This window comes from Athene cunicularia (genome assembly GCF_003259725.1).
Source record: "Athene cunicularia isolate RWA chromosome Z unlocalized genomic scaffold, athCun1 chrZ_part1, whole genome shotgun sequence".
NCBI classification, from domain to species: Eukaryota; Metazoa; Chordata; class Aves; order Strigiformes; family Strigidae; genus Athene; species Athene cunicularia.
This window is the reverse complement of record NW_020799142.1, coordinates 23,809,617-23,827,231: the sequence shown is the minus strand read 5'-3', so window position 1 is coordinate 23,827,231 and position 17,615 is coordinate 23,809,617. Positions and strand designations below refer to the sequence as shown.

Below are 17,615 nucleotides of genomic sequence, written 5' to 3'. Positions count from 1 at the left end.
CCCGCCCCGGCCTCGCTTGGCCCCGGGCCCCCATCTGCAGGGGCAAAAGCCGGTTTTCCTGTCAGGCGGCGGGGGGCCTGCGGGGCGGCGTGCCGGGAGGCAGCGCCGGGAGGCAGCGCCTGGGCAGCCTGTCGGTGCTGGCGGCAGCGCCTGCCGCTCGCTGTGCCCGCTTCGGGTTTCTGAAGCGGCCGTGGCGGGTGCTGCCGTCGTGCGTCGGACCGTTTAGAATTTCGTTAAATTGTCTTACAGATAAAAACCTAGAGAACGCGGAGGAAGCAGCAGAGCAATTCAAGTTAATCCAGGCAGCGTATGACGTTCTCAGTGACCCCCAGGAAAGAGCCTGGTGAGCAGTGTTGTCTGTTAGCGGCCTGGAAAAGACTTTAAAATTCTGCCTCAGCCAGGACTTCGAATTGCTTCCCGCTGGGCCTGGCAGCGAGTCAGCACGGGCCTCGGTGGCAGGAGCAGGCACTGTGGTTCGGGCTTTGAAAGGGGTCGAGGGCTGAGCGTTGTGCAGCCTCCTGGGGAGGCACCACCGCACACCCACCCGCACCTTCCTCCAGGTGTTTCAGAGGCGGTGTTGAGCGGGGCACGGCGGGGTGCTGGGGGACACACCAGCGTTGGCCTTTGTTTCTTCCTCCCAGAGCAGGAGGCAGCGTGTGCATTAACACTGGTGTCCCTCTGGTCACAGCCCTCCCTGCCTCGTGGGGTTGAGCCAGCACCAGGTCCAGGTGTGTAGTGTGCTGTTGATTGCTGCAGGTGGTACATCTTAATGATTACATAGTGTCGTGTTTCTGTAACAGCCCTAACTTGAAATATGTACACTTCTAATGTTCTGGGTAGCTTATTTTTCAAGGGGGCTGAAGCATCTACCAGACTGTGCAGCCAAAAACACCTGTACTGTTTGTTCCTCTTGAAAGGAAAGTACCATTTTCGGGTTTTAGATGCTAATTTATGATTTGGGGGGTTTTCTATGTGAGTACTGGATGATATAAATCATATCCTACCCATTCCTGAAAGCTTATTGACATGTCTTTGCTAGCTGCCCATTAAGAAATTGCTGCTATAGATATCACAGATAACAGCAAGTAAACTAAAGATCAAGAGAGAGTATTTACAGAGAGTATTTACTGAGCCTGTCTTTTTTTTTTTTTTCTCCTCTGAAGACTTTGGATATGAGACACTAATTCCAGACACTGGGCTAAGCTATACATTGAGATGATAAGTGTACTGTGTTAGCATGCTGGCACTGGGGAATGTTCTGTGTCTCTGCATCTCTGATACCATGAATTTTTGCTAGGTATGATAATCACAGGGAGGCTCTGCTGAAAGGAGGAGTTGATGGAGACTACCAAGATGATAGTTTAGATCTGCTGTGCTACTTCACTGTTAGCTGTTACTCTGGATATGGAGATGATGAAAAGGTAATGAATTAATTCATCTCTAATGAATGAATTTAAATTTAATGAAAAGTGTTGGCATTTGCTTTGTGTTGAAAAGCTATGTGTGGAATTGTTGAACACAGGTAGTAATAATGCTTACTCAAATCTTTCTAAGACAAAACTTATGCTGGATGCTTAGGGAAGCTTTAATTTGTCCAACAATTATTTGTCATGATTTCCAACTATAACACACAATGACAAAGTGAGTGTACATTATTTGTGTTACACAGTGAAGCATTCCAGTGCTTTGCAATACTATCTGTTTATTCAGAAACATCTTTTACAAGCTAGAATGCTTCAAACAACAAAAAAAAAGACATTATAACAACAGTCCTTGAGGAAAGTGTGCTTCCTATAGTTGAATTCCTTGTTGGATTTTAAGATACTCATCAACTTTTTAAAAGCTCCAGGTGATTATAAAACCTCTGCCACACAAAATCCATATCTGCCTTTGTGTTACTATCCTAGGAGTGAGTCAGTATCATCTTAAATTAAAAAAAGAGATACTTAATAGTGAATTTTATATTTGGAACTTCCTCAAAACTTGATCCTCTGTAACCAGAAGCTTATCAACATCTCTGGCACGCTGAAACTTTTTTTGGTTTAGCTTTGAATATGGGTGGTTGATGTGTGAGAGACAGAGACTACATGAAGCAGGTGGAAATAAAAGGAATGCAAGAGAATGGGAAATTTGTTAAAGAGAGGATCTTACAAGGCCTTTACACTAGTTTTGAGTTGCTGTTGCAGAATTGTAGTATTTCTCTAAAATACACTACTGTATCTGAGCATTTGTACATCTGTTATTGAGCCATGCAAAATGAGTAAGACTTTTTTTAATTTCAGGGATTCTTTACAGTCTATCGACAAGTTTTTGAAAAGATTGCACGAGAAGAGATGGAATATATGACCCAGGAAGATACTGAATTATTCCCTACATTTGGATATTCCCAAAGTGACTATGATACGGTAAGACCAAGTTTAATTCTGAACTGAAAGTAACACAGTAGTCATTACTTTGTCTCACACTGAAATCAAAGGAAAGGCTCCTGCTGTTCTTTGAGGTGAATATAAAACCATGTATCTGCTGTCTTTTATACATATTGTAGACCATTACTATAAAGGAAGTGCTTGTGTTCTGATTCATAATATTTAAGTGAATTAAAATTGGTATTTCCTGTTGGACTGTATTATTAGCAAGGCTTTAACTGTACATTGTCAGATAAACACTTCACAGAGCAAGTCATCAATTATGCCAGTGAGCCTTAAGTGTAGTGCAAGGCCTATAAAACAAAAGAACTGATGTTTTCTCTGCTTACTGATGAGAATAGCTGACCAGTGGTTTAATGCAACTTACATTAGACAGGGATATTTAGATTATCTTTTTTAAATAACATGTAGTGTCTTGCCTCATTTAAGAAAGCCATATAACACTTACTGCATGACACAGCCTTTAGAAAATGGGAGGTGTGGTGGTTGACCTGCAGTGTGAGCTCCCACTATGATACAGTTACCCTGTAGTAAGATTTCATTTCCAAAATACTGGATGCTTTTCACTGGGAAGTAAAGGAAATGTCTGTGGTACACTTGAATTCTTGTCATCTGGTTTGCCAACTATTTGTGTATTCTGTCAGACTTACGATTTGTTTTTAAAGTTAGCAGTATTCCTGTGTTGAAATTAAATAGTACTCTAATAACACTTTCCCCAGTGAATAACTGCACAGTATCAGTGTACTCAAATGTTGCTCCTAGTCTGCGGCTTCTCCCTGTAACTTTTAGTAGAATTGTACTGTATGACTATTTCTGAAATTTAATTGATACATACCTTAAATAAGTAACTTCGATGGTACAAAACTTGTCTAGAGTTGGAACCAAAGTTACAGATCAAACTAAGAAGTGTCAGAATGGATTTTGGAATGTCAGGTAAAATTACAGATGGTTTAACAAGTGGATATCTTTCCCAGAGAGAGAGTATTTAGTGTCTCTGAAACTGCTAAAAGTCTTTTAATGGAGTTACCCTGAAACATCTTTTGGAAGCTGCTTGTTTTGAGGCCATGGGATAGATATGATTACAGACCCCACATAGCTTTTATGCTGTCAATTAATAACTGCAAAAATGGCTGAAATTCTGGCACAAGCATGCTTTAACATACTTTTTCTGCAAGCAGAATGCTCACTTTTTTTTTTAAAGAGAGATTCTTAGGGGTCTTCTATGGGAAATAGCCTCAGTTATTATAAATGGGAAAGTCATTATCCCTGTTATCTTATATTCGTACAAAGAGATTACACTGTCAGATGATTCCAGCATTGTAGTGCTGACTTCTTGACTCAGTGAGAGTATCATGGCAAAAGAGTGTTAGAAGGGAGCTATAAAAAAAACCCTCTACAGAGGTTTCAGAATCTGTGATGTGAATGCTCTCTGATTCAGTCAACTGAGTTGATTTACAAGAAGCTTGGGAGGCCACTCAGTCAACACTAGACAGCCAGGGAAGAATTTTTTTAAGTCTGTGACTTAACAAGACTTGTAGGTCAGTTTAGATGCAGAAACAAAAGCGATAAGCTCCAAACGTAAGTAGTAGGCAAAATCCACCTGGGAGTTCAGCAAGAGCTGCTGTACAGTCTTCTGGAGCATGTCAGAGGTGTGCTTGTATTTCAGGTAGCTGCTGAGGAGGAAAGTCTTAGCTCTTACAGTTGGTGAAGGGTTGGACGATCCTTGTCACCAGTTCATGGCTGTGCATACTTTTGCACAGAAGATATCCCTTTCTGACGCAGAAATGTGAGACAGGGAAGCTAACCTCACTTAAATTATTGGATTAAATATGGATGTTTATTGGTTATTACAGAGCTGGGTTTTTGTGATAGCAGAGAGGAACCTTAGTAACCTACCTGTCAGAGGCCACATCCATGAAGCTTTGCATGTAGATAGGCCATTAGACATTAGTGTAGAGGTGTTGATAGTTGTAGTCCATGTGAATACCAGTGACAGAAGGAAGAGGAGATACTAGTATAAGAGATATTTAAACTGTTAGGTTAAATATTTCTATGAGGTATTTCAAAATATAAGCAGTAGTGCATGTAGGAGTAAGTAGTAAAAAGACAGCTTAATGGAGGAGTGTGGTTTAAGCCCTGCCGGGACCGGAGAGCACGTTGCTTTTCCCCTCCCCACCCGCAGCTGGTTGGGCTGGCAGTGAGGCACAAACCCCAGGCTAAAATAAGAAGAAATTTAATACAACAGTGTAATAAACAATCTGAACAACAACAATGGCAGTGATAACAATAAACAGCAATAACAGTGAACAAGACAAAAGATATACAGAGAAATACCACTAATGGTCACAAACAGCTTCCAGCCACCAAGCCCACCAAAGAGAAAGTAAAAAAAAAAAGTTTCTACCTGGACCTGACATCAGCATGGTATGAATAACCTGGCTGGAGATCCCTTCCCCCTCTCTCTCTGCTGGGGAAACTTAACCCTATCCTAGCTGAACCAAGACAGGGAAGTAATGTAAGAAGGGAGTTCAGACATATCTTGTTTCCTGAATATCTAGAATGCAGAAGATCAATAATTACTTGGTGAGCAATAGAGAACATGTATACCAACGCACACAGCATGGGTAACAAACAGGAGGAGCTTGAAGCCATGATGCAGGAAAATTATAATGTCATGGCTATCACAGAAACATGGTGGGATGACTCCTGTGACTTGAATGCACCAGCTGATGGCTATAAGATCTTTAGGAGGGATAGACAAGGAAGGAGAGGTGGTGGGGTGGTGCTCTAAGGGACTGTTATGACTGCTTTGAGTACAGGTGTAGTGAAGACAGGGTGGAGTGACTTTGTGTTAGAATCGGAGGGAAGGCCAACAGGGCAGATGTTACAGTGGGAGTCTGCTATGGGCCACCCACCCAGGACAGAGAGGTGGATGAAATATTCTATAGGCACTTAGGAGAAATCTCATGATCACTTGCCGTTGTTCTTGTGGGAGACTTTAACTTACCAGACATCTGCTGGAAATACAACACAGAGTGGACTAGTCTCGGAGATTCCTGGAATGTATAGGGGAGAACTTCCTAACACAGCTGGTGAATGAACCAACCAGAGAAGGTTCCCTGCTGGTTCTCTACTTTGAATGAAGAAGGACTGGAGGATGATGTGGTGGTTGGAGGCCGACTTGGGCACAGCAATCTTGAAATAATAGTTCTCTATTCTTAGAGAGGCCCGGAGAGGGGGCCACAGAACTGCCATCCCAGACTTCCAAAGGGCTGACTTTGTCTTATTTAGTCACCTGCTTGACAGAATCCCTTGGGAGATGGTCTTGAAGGGTATAGTGGTCCAGGAAGGCTGGGCACTGTTTAAGAAGAAAGTCTTAATGGCACAGGAGCAGGCAGTCCCCAGGTACTGTAAGAGAAGCTGATGACAGAGAAGATCGCTTTGGCTGCAACTCAGGGAGGAAAGGAGAGTTTACAGCCTTTGGAAGAAGGGGCTAGCCACACACAGTGATTACAAAGAGGCTGTGAGGGTATGCAGGCTGGAAATCAGGAGGTCTGAAGTCCACTAGAAATTAATCTGGCTTTAGCTGTCAAGGATTGACAAGGAATGTTTCTATAAGTATGTGAGCAGCAAAAGAAAGACCAGGGAGAGTCTCCATCCCCTGCTACATGCAGGAGGAAACATGGTAACAAGTGATGAGGAGAAGGCTGAGGTGCTTAATGCCTTCTTTGCCTTAGTCTTTAATAACAAGACTAGTTGTACTGAGGGAATCCAGCCTCCTCAGCCAGAAGTCAGACTGGGAGAACGACCCCCCTGCAATCCAGGAGGAGACAGTCAGTGACCTACTGCATCACACAGACACACACAAGTCCATGGGACTGGATGGGACACACCCGAGGGTGCTGAAGGAGCTGGCTGGGTGCTCGCCAGACCACTTTCCATCCTTTACCAGCAGTCCTGGCTGACTGGGGAGGTCCCAACAGATTGGAAATTGGCCAATGTGACGGCCATCTATAAGAATTGAGTCAGAAGGATGATCTGGGAAGTTACAGGTCTGTCAGCTTGACTTTGGTGCCCAGGAAACCGATGGAGCAGCTCATCCTGAGTACCATCACACAACACGTGCAGGACAACCAGATGCTCAGGCCCAGTCAGCATGGGTTTATGAAAAGCAGGTCCTGCTTGCAAACCTGATCTCCTTCTACATCAAGGTGACCTGCTTGTTGGATGAGGGAAAGGCTGTGGATGTTGTCTACCTTGACTTCAGTAAGGCCTTTGACACCGTTTCCCACAGCATTCTCCTGGAGAAACTGGCTGCTCGCAGCTTGGATGGGCACAGGCTTTGCTGGGTAAAAAAACTGTCTGGATGCCGGGCCCAAAGGGTTGTGGTGAACGGAGTTAAATCCAGCTGGTGGCCGGTCATGAGTGGTGTCCCCCAGGGCTGGGTTTTGGGGCCACTCCTGTTTAACATCTTTATTGATGATCTAGACGAGGGGATGGAGTGCACCCTCAGTCAGTTTGCAGATGACACCCAGTTGGGTGGGAGTGTTGATCTGCTCAAGGGTAGGGAGGCTCTGCAGAGAGACCTGGACAGGCTGGAGCCATGGGCTGAGCCCAACTGGAGGAGTTTCACTGGGGGTGTTTAGTCTGGAGAAGAGGAGTCTGAGGGGAGACCTCATCGCCCTCTACAGCTACCTGAAAGGAGGTTTCAGAGAGCTGGGGATGAGTCTCTTTAATGAAGTAACAAGCGACAGGATAAGAGGGAATGGACTCAAGTTGCATCAGGAAAGGTTTAGACTGGATATTAGGAAGCATTTCTTTCCAGAAGGGGTTGTTGGGTGTTGGAATGGGCTGCCCAGGGCAGTGGTGGAGTCCCCATCCCTGGAGGGGTTTAAGAGTTGGGTTGACATAGCGCTGAGGGATCTGGTGTAGTTGGGAACTGTCAGGGTGAGGTCAGTTGTTGGACCAGATAATCTCCAAGGTCTTTTCCAACCTAGGTGATTCTGTGCTTCTGAACAATCCAAAAAAATAATTGTGCCATTTTATTAATCCAGCATTTACTTATGAATAGTAAAAGGAAGGAGAATAAGGAAAGGTCATTTACTGTTTCTTTTAATGTGGGAGCTAGAGGCCTAATTTTAACCTGCAGTCATATAATTTGTTAACAAAACAGGAGTAAGTGCATCTTCACATATCCCCTTGTTAAACTGTGCAGGTTGTGTCTCTGTGCTATTGTATATGTCAGCAATTTACATGGCTTAATGAAAGAAAAATCCATCAAGGGCTATTATTAATTTCTGTCTTACTCTTGAGTCAGAGAGAATATACAGGGAAGAAACAGCACTATGTACATGTGCTTGTTTTATTGCTGCTTATGTGCCGGTCATTGGCTGCTGTTGGAAATGTATGGCTGATCTTTGGTATAAATTATTACGGTGGTCCTTATGCAATATGTGCATATGCCTGCTTGTGGGCAGCATGTCTGATTCTGATTGTGCTTTTCAGTTTAACAGGAAGAGTACAGCACAGCTAAGTAACTAGTGTCAATACAATCTCCTACAAGGGGATATTTTTTAGAAATTGCAGTTTGGAATGGTTTAGACCAGGTTGTTGATTTGGCATGGCTTGAAATCTTAAGAATGATATTAGAGGTTTCCCTAAACTTTCATGCGTTGTATTTATTCCCTGAGGGAAAACTGTGGCCTGTATAGAAGACACAAAACTGCTACAGAAGTCCTGAATTACTTGGTGTGGCTTTTGTTGTGTGTTGTGTCCCACCTGCCCCTGGCCAAACAAGTGACTTGTTTAACATTTCTGTTTTTTTTTTCTTACAGGTAGTCCACCCTTTCTATGCATATTGGCAGAGTTTCTGTACTCAGAAAAACTTTGCTTGGAAAGAAGAATATGACACACGACAAGCCTCGAACCGCTGGGAGAAACGAGCTATGGAAAAAGAGAACAAGAAAACAAGAGAGAAAGCAAAGAAAGAGAGGAATGAACTGGTCCGTCAGCTAGTAGCCTTTATTCGTAAAAGGGATAAAAGAGTACAGGCTCACAGAAAACTTGTAGAAGAACAAAATGCGGAAAAAACTAAGAAAGCAGAGGAATTTCGAAGGCAGCAGAAGCTCAAACAAGCTAAGTATGTAACTGTGGAACAAGTATTTTCTTTTAAATTCTGAGAAACTATCCATGAGGATACCATATAGAGTTAGACTCTAATATTAGCTCCACTTGATTTTTTTAAACATGTGAAAATTTTATGTATTAGTTTTGATCTCAAGTCTGAGCATTTTAAAACTTGAGGGACTGCATTGTACTGATGTGTAGAGAGCTAAAATAACCTGGAAGTAGTCATCTGTTTGCTGCAGGTAACTCGCTGTAGTAGCACAGAATCCAGTGTGCTTTTACTTACCTGGGGAAATAAGATTTGTCAGTGGTCCTTTAAAGCAAAAACAATGTATGTTTTTGAATGAGGGAGAGCAGGACTATGACAACCTGGACTTAGATCAGCTTCCTCTGCCTTGAAACTGTACCTGATAAAAAGAAAGTGGGAAAAATGCAGCTAGTTTTGCTTTTCCTTTTAACCTTTCAGAAATGACCTTTCCATTTGAATAAATGCATTTTTCTGATGGTTTTATTTTTCCCAAAATTAGGAGGTGATCTCCTGAGTGTAAGACAGTTTATCCTTCCAACTAGAAGAGATTTTTGCCTGCAAATGGGAGGAAGGAGCTTAAATTCTTAAGAGTACACTTGAAAAATAATTGCATATTGATTAAAATTATATAATAATAATAATTATTATTATATTTTTCCCCCAAAAGGGTGAATGAAGCAGAGTTATGCATTTACTGACAAATGGCTTGATAATTCTTAGTCCATGAGCCAGCTGGCACAATTCAGCTGTACTGTGGTGCACTGATTGGTAACTTGGGCCACACTTAAATTTGAAAACTGAGCTGGTACATTCCCATAGTGCAGAGTCAAGGAGTAATGTGCTTGTGGCTTTTGTGGTCTTGTGCTGTTTGTGGGTTCGGATCTTGCAGCAGGTAAAATCAGCTGTACTGTGCTGAGGATTGAGCTGACTTTCCTGATGTCAGCTTGATATTGACCATGCTGCACAGCATTTCCTGCCTGAAATTCAAGCAGGACCCACCTATGTTAATACCTCTTTACTTGCAGCATAGATGTGTCCATTGACATCATAAACTAGCTGCTCAGATGTCCAGGCCCTATAGATAGTTGTTTGCTCCATCATAATATGTTCAGGAATTTCCTCTTAAAATACCAGAGAACAACATGTTACTGTTTAAATAACACTGCTGCTGTAATTCCCATCTCATGGACCCAATGTAGAAGTTACTATGTTATTCTACTTAAAGGCTTGCTGAGCAGTATAAAGAGCAGAGCTGGATAACTATGTCAGATCTGGAGAGAGGGTTGCAAGAAATGGAGGCACAATATGAAAAGGAATTTGGAGATGGATCAGATGATGAAGACGAATTAGAAGAACAGGAGACAAAAGGCATCAAAGGTATGGGTGTGGGGAGATGATCTATACTGAGTTGTTCCAAAAATCACTCATCTGACTTTGATCCCCACTGATCTCTTCAGACAAACTGCATGATGAGACTGAAGAAGATGAATTTCTTGATGGTCTGTACTGCCCTGCTTGTGACAAATTGTTAAAATCTAAGAAAATGTAAGTGCTTGTGGTTGGGAGTTTGAGGGTGGGGGTGTTGCATTTTTAATTTTTTAAAAATGCATTTTAAACAATTTTTAACTTCTCATAATGGTCAGTGTTGTCTTTCAAGTAGAGACATTGTCTGGGCAGAATTTTCTGTACTTATTTGAGATCGATAAAGGGCCTGTTTATTAATTTATATGTAAATATAACAGTGTTTGCTCAGAGCTACCTGCAGTAACCATCTGCTGGTCTTCACAGGATGAAGAATCATGAAAAATCAAAGAAGCATCGAGAAATGGTAGCACTGTTACGACAGCAACTGGAAGAAGAAGAAGAGAAATTTCCCATGTCTTTGGATGATGCAAGTGGAATACATACTGAAGAGGAGGAAGAACCGACTGAAGAAGATATGCCTAAGCAGAAGTATTTTAAATTGGTTTTAATTTTGTGACTAATAAGTCTTGGAAGCCCTCAGAGGGAGCTTCTGATGATTTATAGTTGTGCTGGAACTCACAATATTGTGCAATTTAAAATATTTCTTATCATCAGAGTTCCAGTTAAATACATGCATTAGTATGATTTGGATTCAAATGTTGTAGGATAATAGTATCGTATTTCATCTGTTTCTTAAAGTTACAGGTTAAGGAAAAGTAGTGATGTTTTTCAAACGGGAACTTGCAGAAGGCCAAGGTTTATTGTTTTTGTACTTTTTGTTAGCTGGATGCTGGCCTATGTAGAAAATGACTGTGTTTAAAATCAGAATTGATGAAGTAAGGTGCACAACTTCATTTTCTTGAATGGCCAAAGTGTAATACCAACTATCTCACCGGTAACTTCAAGTTCAGTCTGAGTAGAATAAATGTTTTACTAAATGCAATGAGTAGTTTAGGAGAATTGTTACCATTTCAGGCATGAGTAATTTTCTATTTGGCTACCGTCTCCCTAATATGTTAAGAAGATAAACAAAAATACAGCTTGGTATCTTTTTAGAAATTGTACTCATTTGGTTTTTGTTTTTTCTTGAAAAGAGGTAATTTTAAATTTGTGTCTTTACAGACTTTCAAAGAAGCAGAGGAAGAAACAGAAAACAATGATGGTATGTAGTCATATAATGATATTCAGGGAACTTTACAATCCAGTTTTGTTATCTCCTAGTGTGCTGGTTTTGCCTGGGACAGAGTTCACTTTCCTCCTAGTAGCTGGTACAGTGCTGTGTTTTGGATTTTGTATGTGCCACGTCCTGCTCGAATGAGGGAGACAAGTGGCTTAGATGTGTAAATCCCCAATGGAGAGGACAACAGTGAGACAACTCTCAAAGTCCAGAAATTAATTTCCCACAATTGGATACATGATAATCGACTAAATTTGACTAAATTAAAAAATTATAAATTATGGTATGCAGTAGATTATGCCTTAGTTAAGGAGAAAGAGGAAAAAAGAACAGAGATACTGAGAGGTAGAAATAGAGATCACCAGCTTGAGTTCCTGCATTGATCTTGCTGTCAAGGGTTCAAGGATGCATCTGTCATCTTTTCACTTCTTTCTTTCTTCCTTTATTTCACTCCTTGCCTCCCTTCAACTTATAAACATTTTCCTTGGGTCCATCCCCTAGGTCAATCCACATACCTACTTATCCCTGTATGGGGAGGGGTAAGGTGCTTCATGGGATGATGTGATTAGCATGATCTTGTTAGTCTTCGTTAGCATACATAACTATCTGCATATGCAATTATCTGCAAAATGAATATTCAACTTCAGTATGCATTTTGCAGATAATGAAGCAAGGTCATTCATTGGACAGAAGTCCTTGAAGCTTTACAAGATGCACCAGAGCAGAACACTCCTGTCTCCTCAAGGCTCCCTCCTCCAGCCCACCCTGTGCTATCCAGGCAGCCTTATCAGCTCCAAACTTCACAGTATCCACCCCGTGACTGTAGTTTTGTTACTTGTGAGACATTCCTAGGCTCAGAGGGCCTCTGCTCCCACACCACCATCCCTTATCACTTTCTCTGTCCTTGTTTCTCACAGGCCTGTTTCTCTCAGGCCCTGTTTCTGGGAGTTAAAAGTAGCCTCTCGCAGTGTGAGAACAATGTTGATAACACACTGATGTTTTAGTTGTTGCTAAGTAGCACTTATCCTAAGTTAAGGGTTTTTCAGTCTCCCATGCTCTGCCAGTGAGCAGGTGTACAAAAAAGCTGGGAGGGAGCATGGCCAGGACAGCTGACCTGAACTAGCCAAAGGGATATTCTGTATGACAGGGCATTGTGCTCAATACATAAACTGGGGGGGGTGGGGGTGGCTGGGGGCTGATGGCTGCACAGGCTTTGGTCAGTGGGTAGTGAGAAACTGCATTGTGCGTCAGTTGTTTTTTCTTGGGTTTTATTTCTCTGTTTTTGCTATATTCATTTCCATGACAAGAATAATAATCATCAGTATAAATTTATTTTGGTCATTAGACTGTTCTTACCTCAGTCCATGGGTTTTACTTTTCTCAATTTTCCTCCATTCCACGGAGGGGGCAGGAGTGAATGAGCAGCTGCATGGTGCTTAGTTGCCAGCCGGGGTTACACCATGACACCTTACTTAATTTTTCTTTTTTCCTGAAAAATGAGAGAACTTGAAATTCTACAGAACTTGAAGACTGTTTTCAGATATTTTTGATTCTTCTTTGACTGCAAAATAATTATTACACTTATATTTTAAGATGATAATCTCAGACCTCACTTTCTTCTGTTTGTGCAAATTGTAATAAATGTGATGCTGGCTCTTAAAAGGCTACAGTCAGAAGTGTAAGGAAAACAGATGGAAACAGGCAGATAGGGAAAATGCAAGGAATTGATCAGAAAGGCCAGCAATGGCCTTAGGGCATTAGCAGCTAAATTGTTTGGTAGTTAATGTGTTGTTTGTTAATCTCTAATATAAGGGGTAGAAAAAAACCACATTATTGACATCCTACTGACACTGTAGTTGGAAGGAACACATCCATTCCACCTTTCACTTGAACTTTAACTTGAATTGTTACTTGAGTAATACCAATCTGGTACTCCAGGATCTGAGTTGCCATGATTTGACAGATCTGTGCAGACAGCAACAGGGTGAAATTCAAGAACTGCAAACTGTTTCAGGCTTGAGTGGCAGGAGTGCTATAATGAGCAAACTCTTCTGTCTTCCTTCCTTAATCTTGATCTTTTTGAAGTCTTGCCTCTTCTTTACTTACTAGCTCAATCCTAGCTGTGTTCTTGGTACAGATCCTGCCTCTTCCATCCTTTCCCAAAATGGTCTTCTGTCTTCCCACAATGTAACCCCTCTAGTCTCCTATTGTGTGTTTTCCTTCTGCCATTTCCCACACCATCTCTCAATGTCAAGAAACTTCCCTGAGACTTCAAAGCAACTGCATTTTTCTTGTTTCTCTGGCAGGTGTTGCGTAGTCCAAGTCAGTATTGACTTGACCTTCTTGTTTCCATGCAGGACATCAGGCTCCTGTTCAACTCTTGCCTCCTCAGTTTGAAATCTGGTGGTCCTGTTCTTGCTGGATAGGTTGCACATAGGCACTGTGTCCATCTTCCATCCGTTTGGTCACAAGGCTGTCACAATCCAGACAGTAGGTGCCACTCTTGTGTAGCATGAGCTGGTATCTTGTGCTGAGAGATTCTTCTTATGAGTTCAGGGAATTGCTATGGTTTTTGTTTTCTTTTCCCAAAGGTAGGCAGATTAGCTACATTTTTTTATTTTTTTTTTAGGTAGCTGTGACTCTGCAAAAGATACTAGAGGTGATAGAATTGCATTAATGTAGTGTTAGGTCAAATTTGTGATCCTGCTTTTGGGAGCTGAGCTGTTTTGCTTCAGACAAGCTTGGGGTTGATCATTTGCCAAACTTATGTGAGAAAAACTTCCAGTGTTTCTAATGTTAGGGAAGGAAAATACAGTGTGTCTATCTAGCTTCAGTCAGCTCATTTTGGCTTAATTGTCCTAAAGCAGGTGTCTGGCACAGAAAAACTTAGTTTAAATAATTAACACTTTGCAATGTTATAAGCAAAGACTATCATATAATGTGAAGTGGTAGCCAGAACAGAATGAGCCTTGTGTATAATTAAAAGCTACCTTCATTCTCCTCTTCTGTAATTTTAGAGGCTGTTTTATTGGTGTTTCTTCCCTTCATCACAGGTGGTCTCATCTTTCAAAACAGGAGAACTAAGGTTTTACCTGTTACAATCTCACTGAAAACACACAGTAAAATTAAGAGGGTCCATGGCTTTCTGTTCTCCCCACCCATGTTTGAGGTAAATGAGTATAATACTATAAACATAATCACTAATGACTATAAAGTAGTTAACTTGCATTTCTTCTGTTTGGACAGACTTATGAGAACGCTCTTGATAAAAGTACTGATGAAGAAACAGTTGAACAAAAGGAGGTGCCTGGCGTGGAAAAGGACAGTGGCTCAGCAGAGGAGTTGGTAAATGATGGCCAAAGATGTGCTGTGTCAGAGGATACAAGCACTGCAGAGGATGTCAGCCAAGTGAATGAAGCGAAGAGTGAAGCAAAAAGGTGCATTGACTTGCAGTATTGCAGTCACTGTGTCATTCTATGTCATGTTTGATACTGTTAAAAGTGTAGATTTACTCACTACTTTTAACTGGGCACTACTCCACTAAATCAGAGTTTGATAAATAGGATACTGAAAAGGTCCATTAGGATGTACTTTGGAAATGGCATTTGACTGCAAATCCCTGCCACATCACTTACCTGATTCAGCTGATTCATCATCTAGCTGAATCTCAAGATCAACAATGGGTTGTATAAGTTAAATTGCTTTAATTTTTTTCTGGAAGCACCTGTATTGTGTTGTGTGAAGGAAGAACAGGAGAAAGCAGCAGACATTGATGACTGGAAACTATCAGAAAGTCTTAAATGTTGAATGTTCCTGTGCACTGATCTTGGTTTCTCTTTGTCTATCAGCAGTACTAAGCCTAAAGGGAAAAAAGCCAAGGATGCAAAAAAGTCTGCTCAGGCATCTTCAGAGCACCCAACAACGGTATGTCAAATTACTTAACGCTATTTAAAAGCTGGTGGTCATGTTACTACAAACAAGGGTGGTTATTTGATCACCTCCACAACAATCCACAAATTCTGTTACAGGTTTTTGCTTATTTAATGATAAACGTATTTCTCTCCCTGTGATTTTATTAGAAGCTAGGAGACTAGAACATCAGATCTTGTTCTTGCAGAGAAGAGCAGGGCTAAATTTCAGTTCTCAGAGTTGCTAAAGCTCTGTATCCAAGGCAGTTCAAACCAGATAAATTAAAGAACTGAAGATACAGCTGTTGTCATCAGGCAGGTGACAGGCTATTTGCATCTTTTCCAATATTGATGCTTCCCAGAAAGAACAAAATTTTGTAGTAACTACAGCTAAGACATACTAAATTCACTAAATCTCAAAGCCTAAAGTGTTGTGTGTATAGTCAGGTGAGGTCAAAAATAATCTTTATCTTGAATTAGACTTGCAAGGTTTCTATTCTTGTTCTTCATTCTACTTAGTACTCTTTGAAATTCCAAGAAGTTACACTTGTGGTTCTTTTTTCAAAAAATGTGTATTTAATTGTTAATCAGTAATGGAATATCTGTGATAGAAACAGACACCTTAGTCACATTCCATTGTCTTAAGAAAAACTGCATAGAACAAATTGGTATATTACATTTATTAGATATTCCATACGAATGTGAAGCATTTTGGTTTTTTTCTCATTGTAGAATGAAGTTCCCATCCATTGTGTAACCTGCAACTGTGCATTTCCATCCCGAAATAAACTGTTTGAACACCTAAAAGCCACAGGACATGCAAAAGCAACACAAGCACCAGCTACAAGTAAAGCTGTAAACGCCAGAAACAAAAAAGAGAAACGTAAAAACAGATGAACTTTGTTACGGTGATTGTCTTCAGAATCGTACATGAAAACTTTCCCAAAACTGAAAGATGCACATTGCCTATTTGGGGCGAAAGAGAGAAGACACTTCCTGATTTTTGGAGGGAAAAAAAAGGAAGATGCAACAAAAGGAGTATTGTTTGGTGAAGGAACCTGTGCTTTCTTCTCATCAGCCTTTCTTTAATGACTGGATGTGAGCTATCATCTCAGTAGCTTTTACCTTGGGGGTGGGGAAATAGTAATTCAAAGCTACTCACCTTGCACTCCTGTAGAAACTTGCACAAATAAAGAACCCATGCAGAGGAAATAATAATTTAACACTTCTGTTGCTGCTTTTCTTTTGAGAGGGTGACTGTAGACAATGGAAGGGCCATTGAAAGGCTTCATTGATAAAGAAGAAACATCACCAGGATGTAGAAGAACACAGGCTTTAATTCTGCAGTCCCCAAGGGCTCTTTCAAATTACTAAATTAGTCCTTCCCTTCCATCTGCTATTTAATGTAAGATGACAAAGGTGGTTAATCAGTTTTGACAATTCCTATTGGTTTTGTGTATGTACTTGCATGCCAGATGTTGCGGGGGGGAAAAAAAGTAGTGGAAGAGCCTTGCTAGAATAAGTGAAGGGAGAAATAAATGAGTGACATGAATAAACTTGTTCTGATTTCTAATGAAAAACAGCATGGGAATTGGTATTGCACCTGTGTTTAAATGCATAATCTACCTGATCTGAGTAGCACTTTAAAAAAAAAAAAAACCAAAACCCAACCACCACAAAAACCAACCAAACCAAAATGGTGGGGTTGGAGTGGATTTTACACAGGAATTGTCAATGCAGTTGGAGAAGGCAGTGCTCAGCTGTACTATGTTGCTTAGGAAACCCCTAGTGTAAAATTTTCCAGAAGCACTGATCTTGTATTAGCTAAGTTCCTCTAAAGTTTCAATTTTGTCACCTGAAATGGCAGAATACTCTTCTTCCCCTACAATTTAACATTTGGACTGAACATGTTAAAGTAAAAATGTATGTTAACTTGTTAGTGGGTCAAAGAATTACTCATACATTAAAATCTGAATGAAAGTAAAATGATGTACAGTTCTTTTTGACTGTCCACAACACCTTTTTTGGGTTTTTGTTGGAAAATGAAGGAAGTAATGAACTAAAACATTTTTAAAAGTGATTATGTAAGAAAAAAAGCACAGCATATTCTCTCACCAGCCAGAGTCTGCATTGTTGCTAAATGACTAATGGGTGGGCTGTGCAATCCCCAACGCAGCAGGAGAAAAAGAAAAGCATGTTTTGGAGAGGATGATGACTGGATGAGAGCCCCATGATAAAAATAATTACTGTAATTAGGAACTTTTCAAATTTGTGCAAACTTTTTTTTTTCTCATGCTCTTATTACACTGTATCCTCATAAGGGTAAACAGTTTTCACTATGAAACCTCCAGTTATGGTCTGTTCAGAGTACTTCTCAGCCAGAGGTTGGCTATGCTTATGTAAGTGAAGTCTCACAGGCTCAACCCTGCAGTACTACTTTTTAATTTGATTTTTTTTTAATTTAAATAAAGACAAATACTTTATCA

At 40.8% G+C, this 17,615-nt stretch overlaps 1 protein-coding gene across 2 annotated transcripts in view; it reads left to right on the top strand.

Moving 5' to 3' along the window:
* Positions 1–17,615, top strand: part of DNAJC21 (DnaJ heat shock protein family (Hsp40) member C21) — a 26,418-nt gene extending 8,803 nt beyond the window's left edge. The window contains exons 2-12 of one of the 2 annotated variants that reach the window (XM_026865336.1): positions 250–343; positions 1,298–1,421; positions 2,283–2,405; positions 8,261–8,565; positions 9,806–9,957; positions 10,038–10,125; positions 10,369–10,533; positions 11,167–11,206; positions 14,468–14,658; positions 15,070–15,145; positions 15,862–17,615. In XM_026865336.1, the coding sequence (XP_026721137.1) occupies positions 2,334–2,405; positions 8,261–8,565; positions 9,806–9,957; positions 10,038–10,125; positions 10,369–10,533; positions 11,167–11,206; positions 14,468–14,658; positions 15,070–15,145; positions 15,862–16,026 (1,254 nt within the window). In that variant the 5' untranslated portion in view covers positions 250–343; positions 1,298–1,421; positions 2,283–2,333 and the 3' untranslated portion in view covers positions 16,027–17,615. The remainder of the gene's footprint in view (positions 1–249; positions 344–1,297; positions 1,422–2,282; positions 2,406–8,260; positions 8,566–9,805; positions 9,958–10,037; positions 10,126–10,368; positions 10,534–11,166; positions 11,207–14,467; positions 14,659–15,069; positions 15,146–15,861) is intronic. The other variant, XM_026865337.1, reaches the window with a different exon arrangement.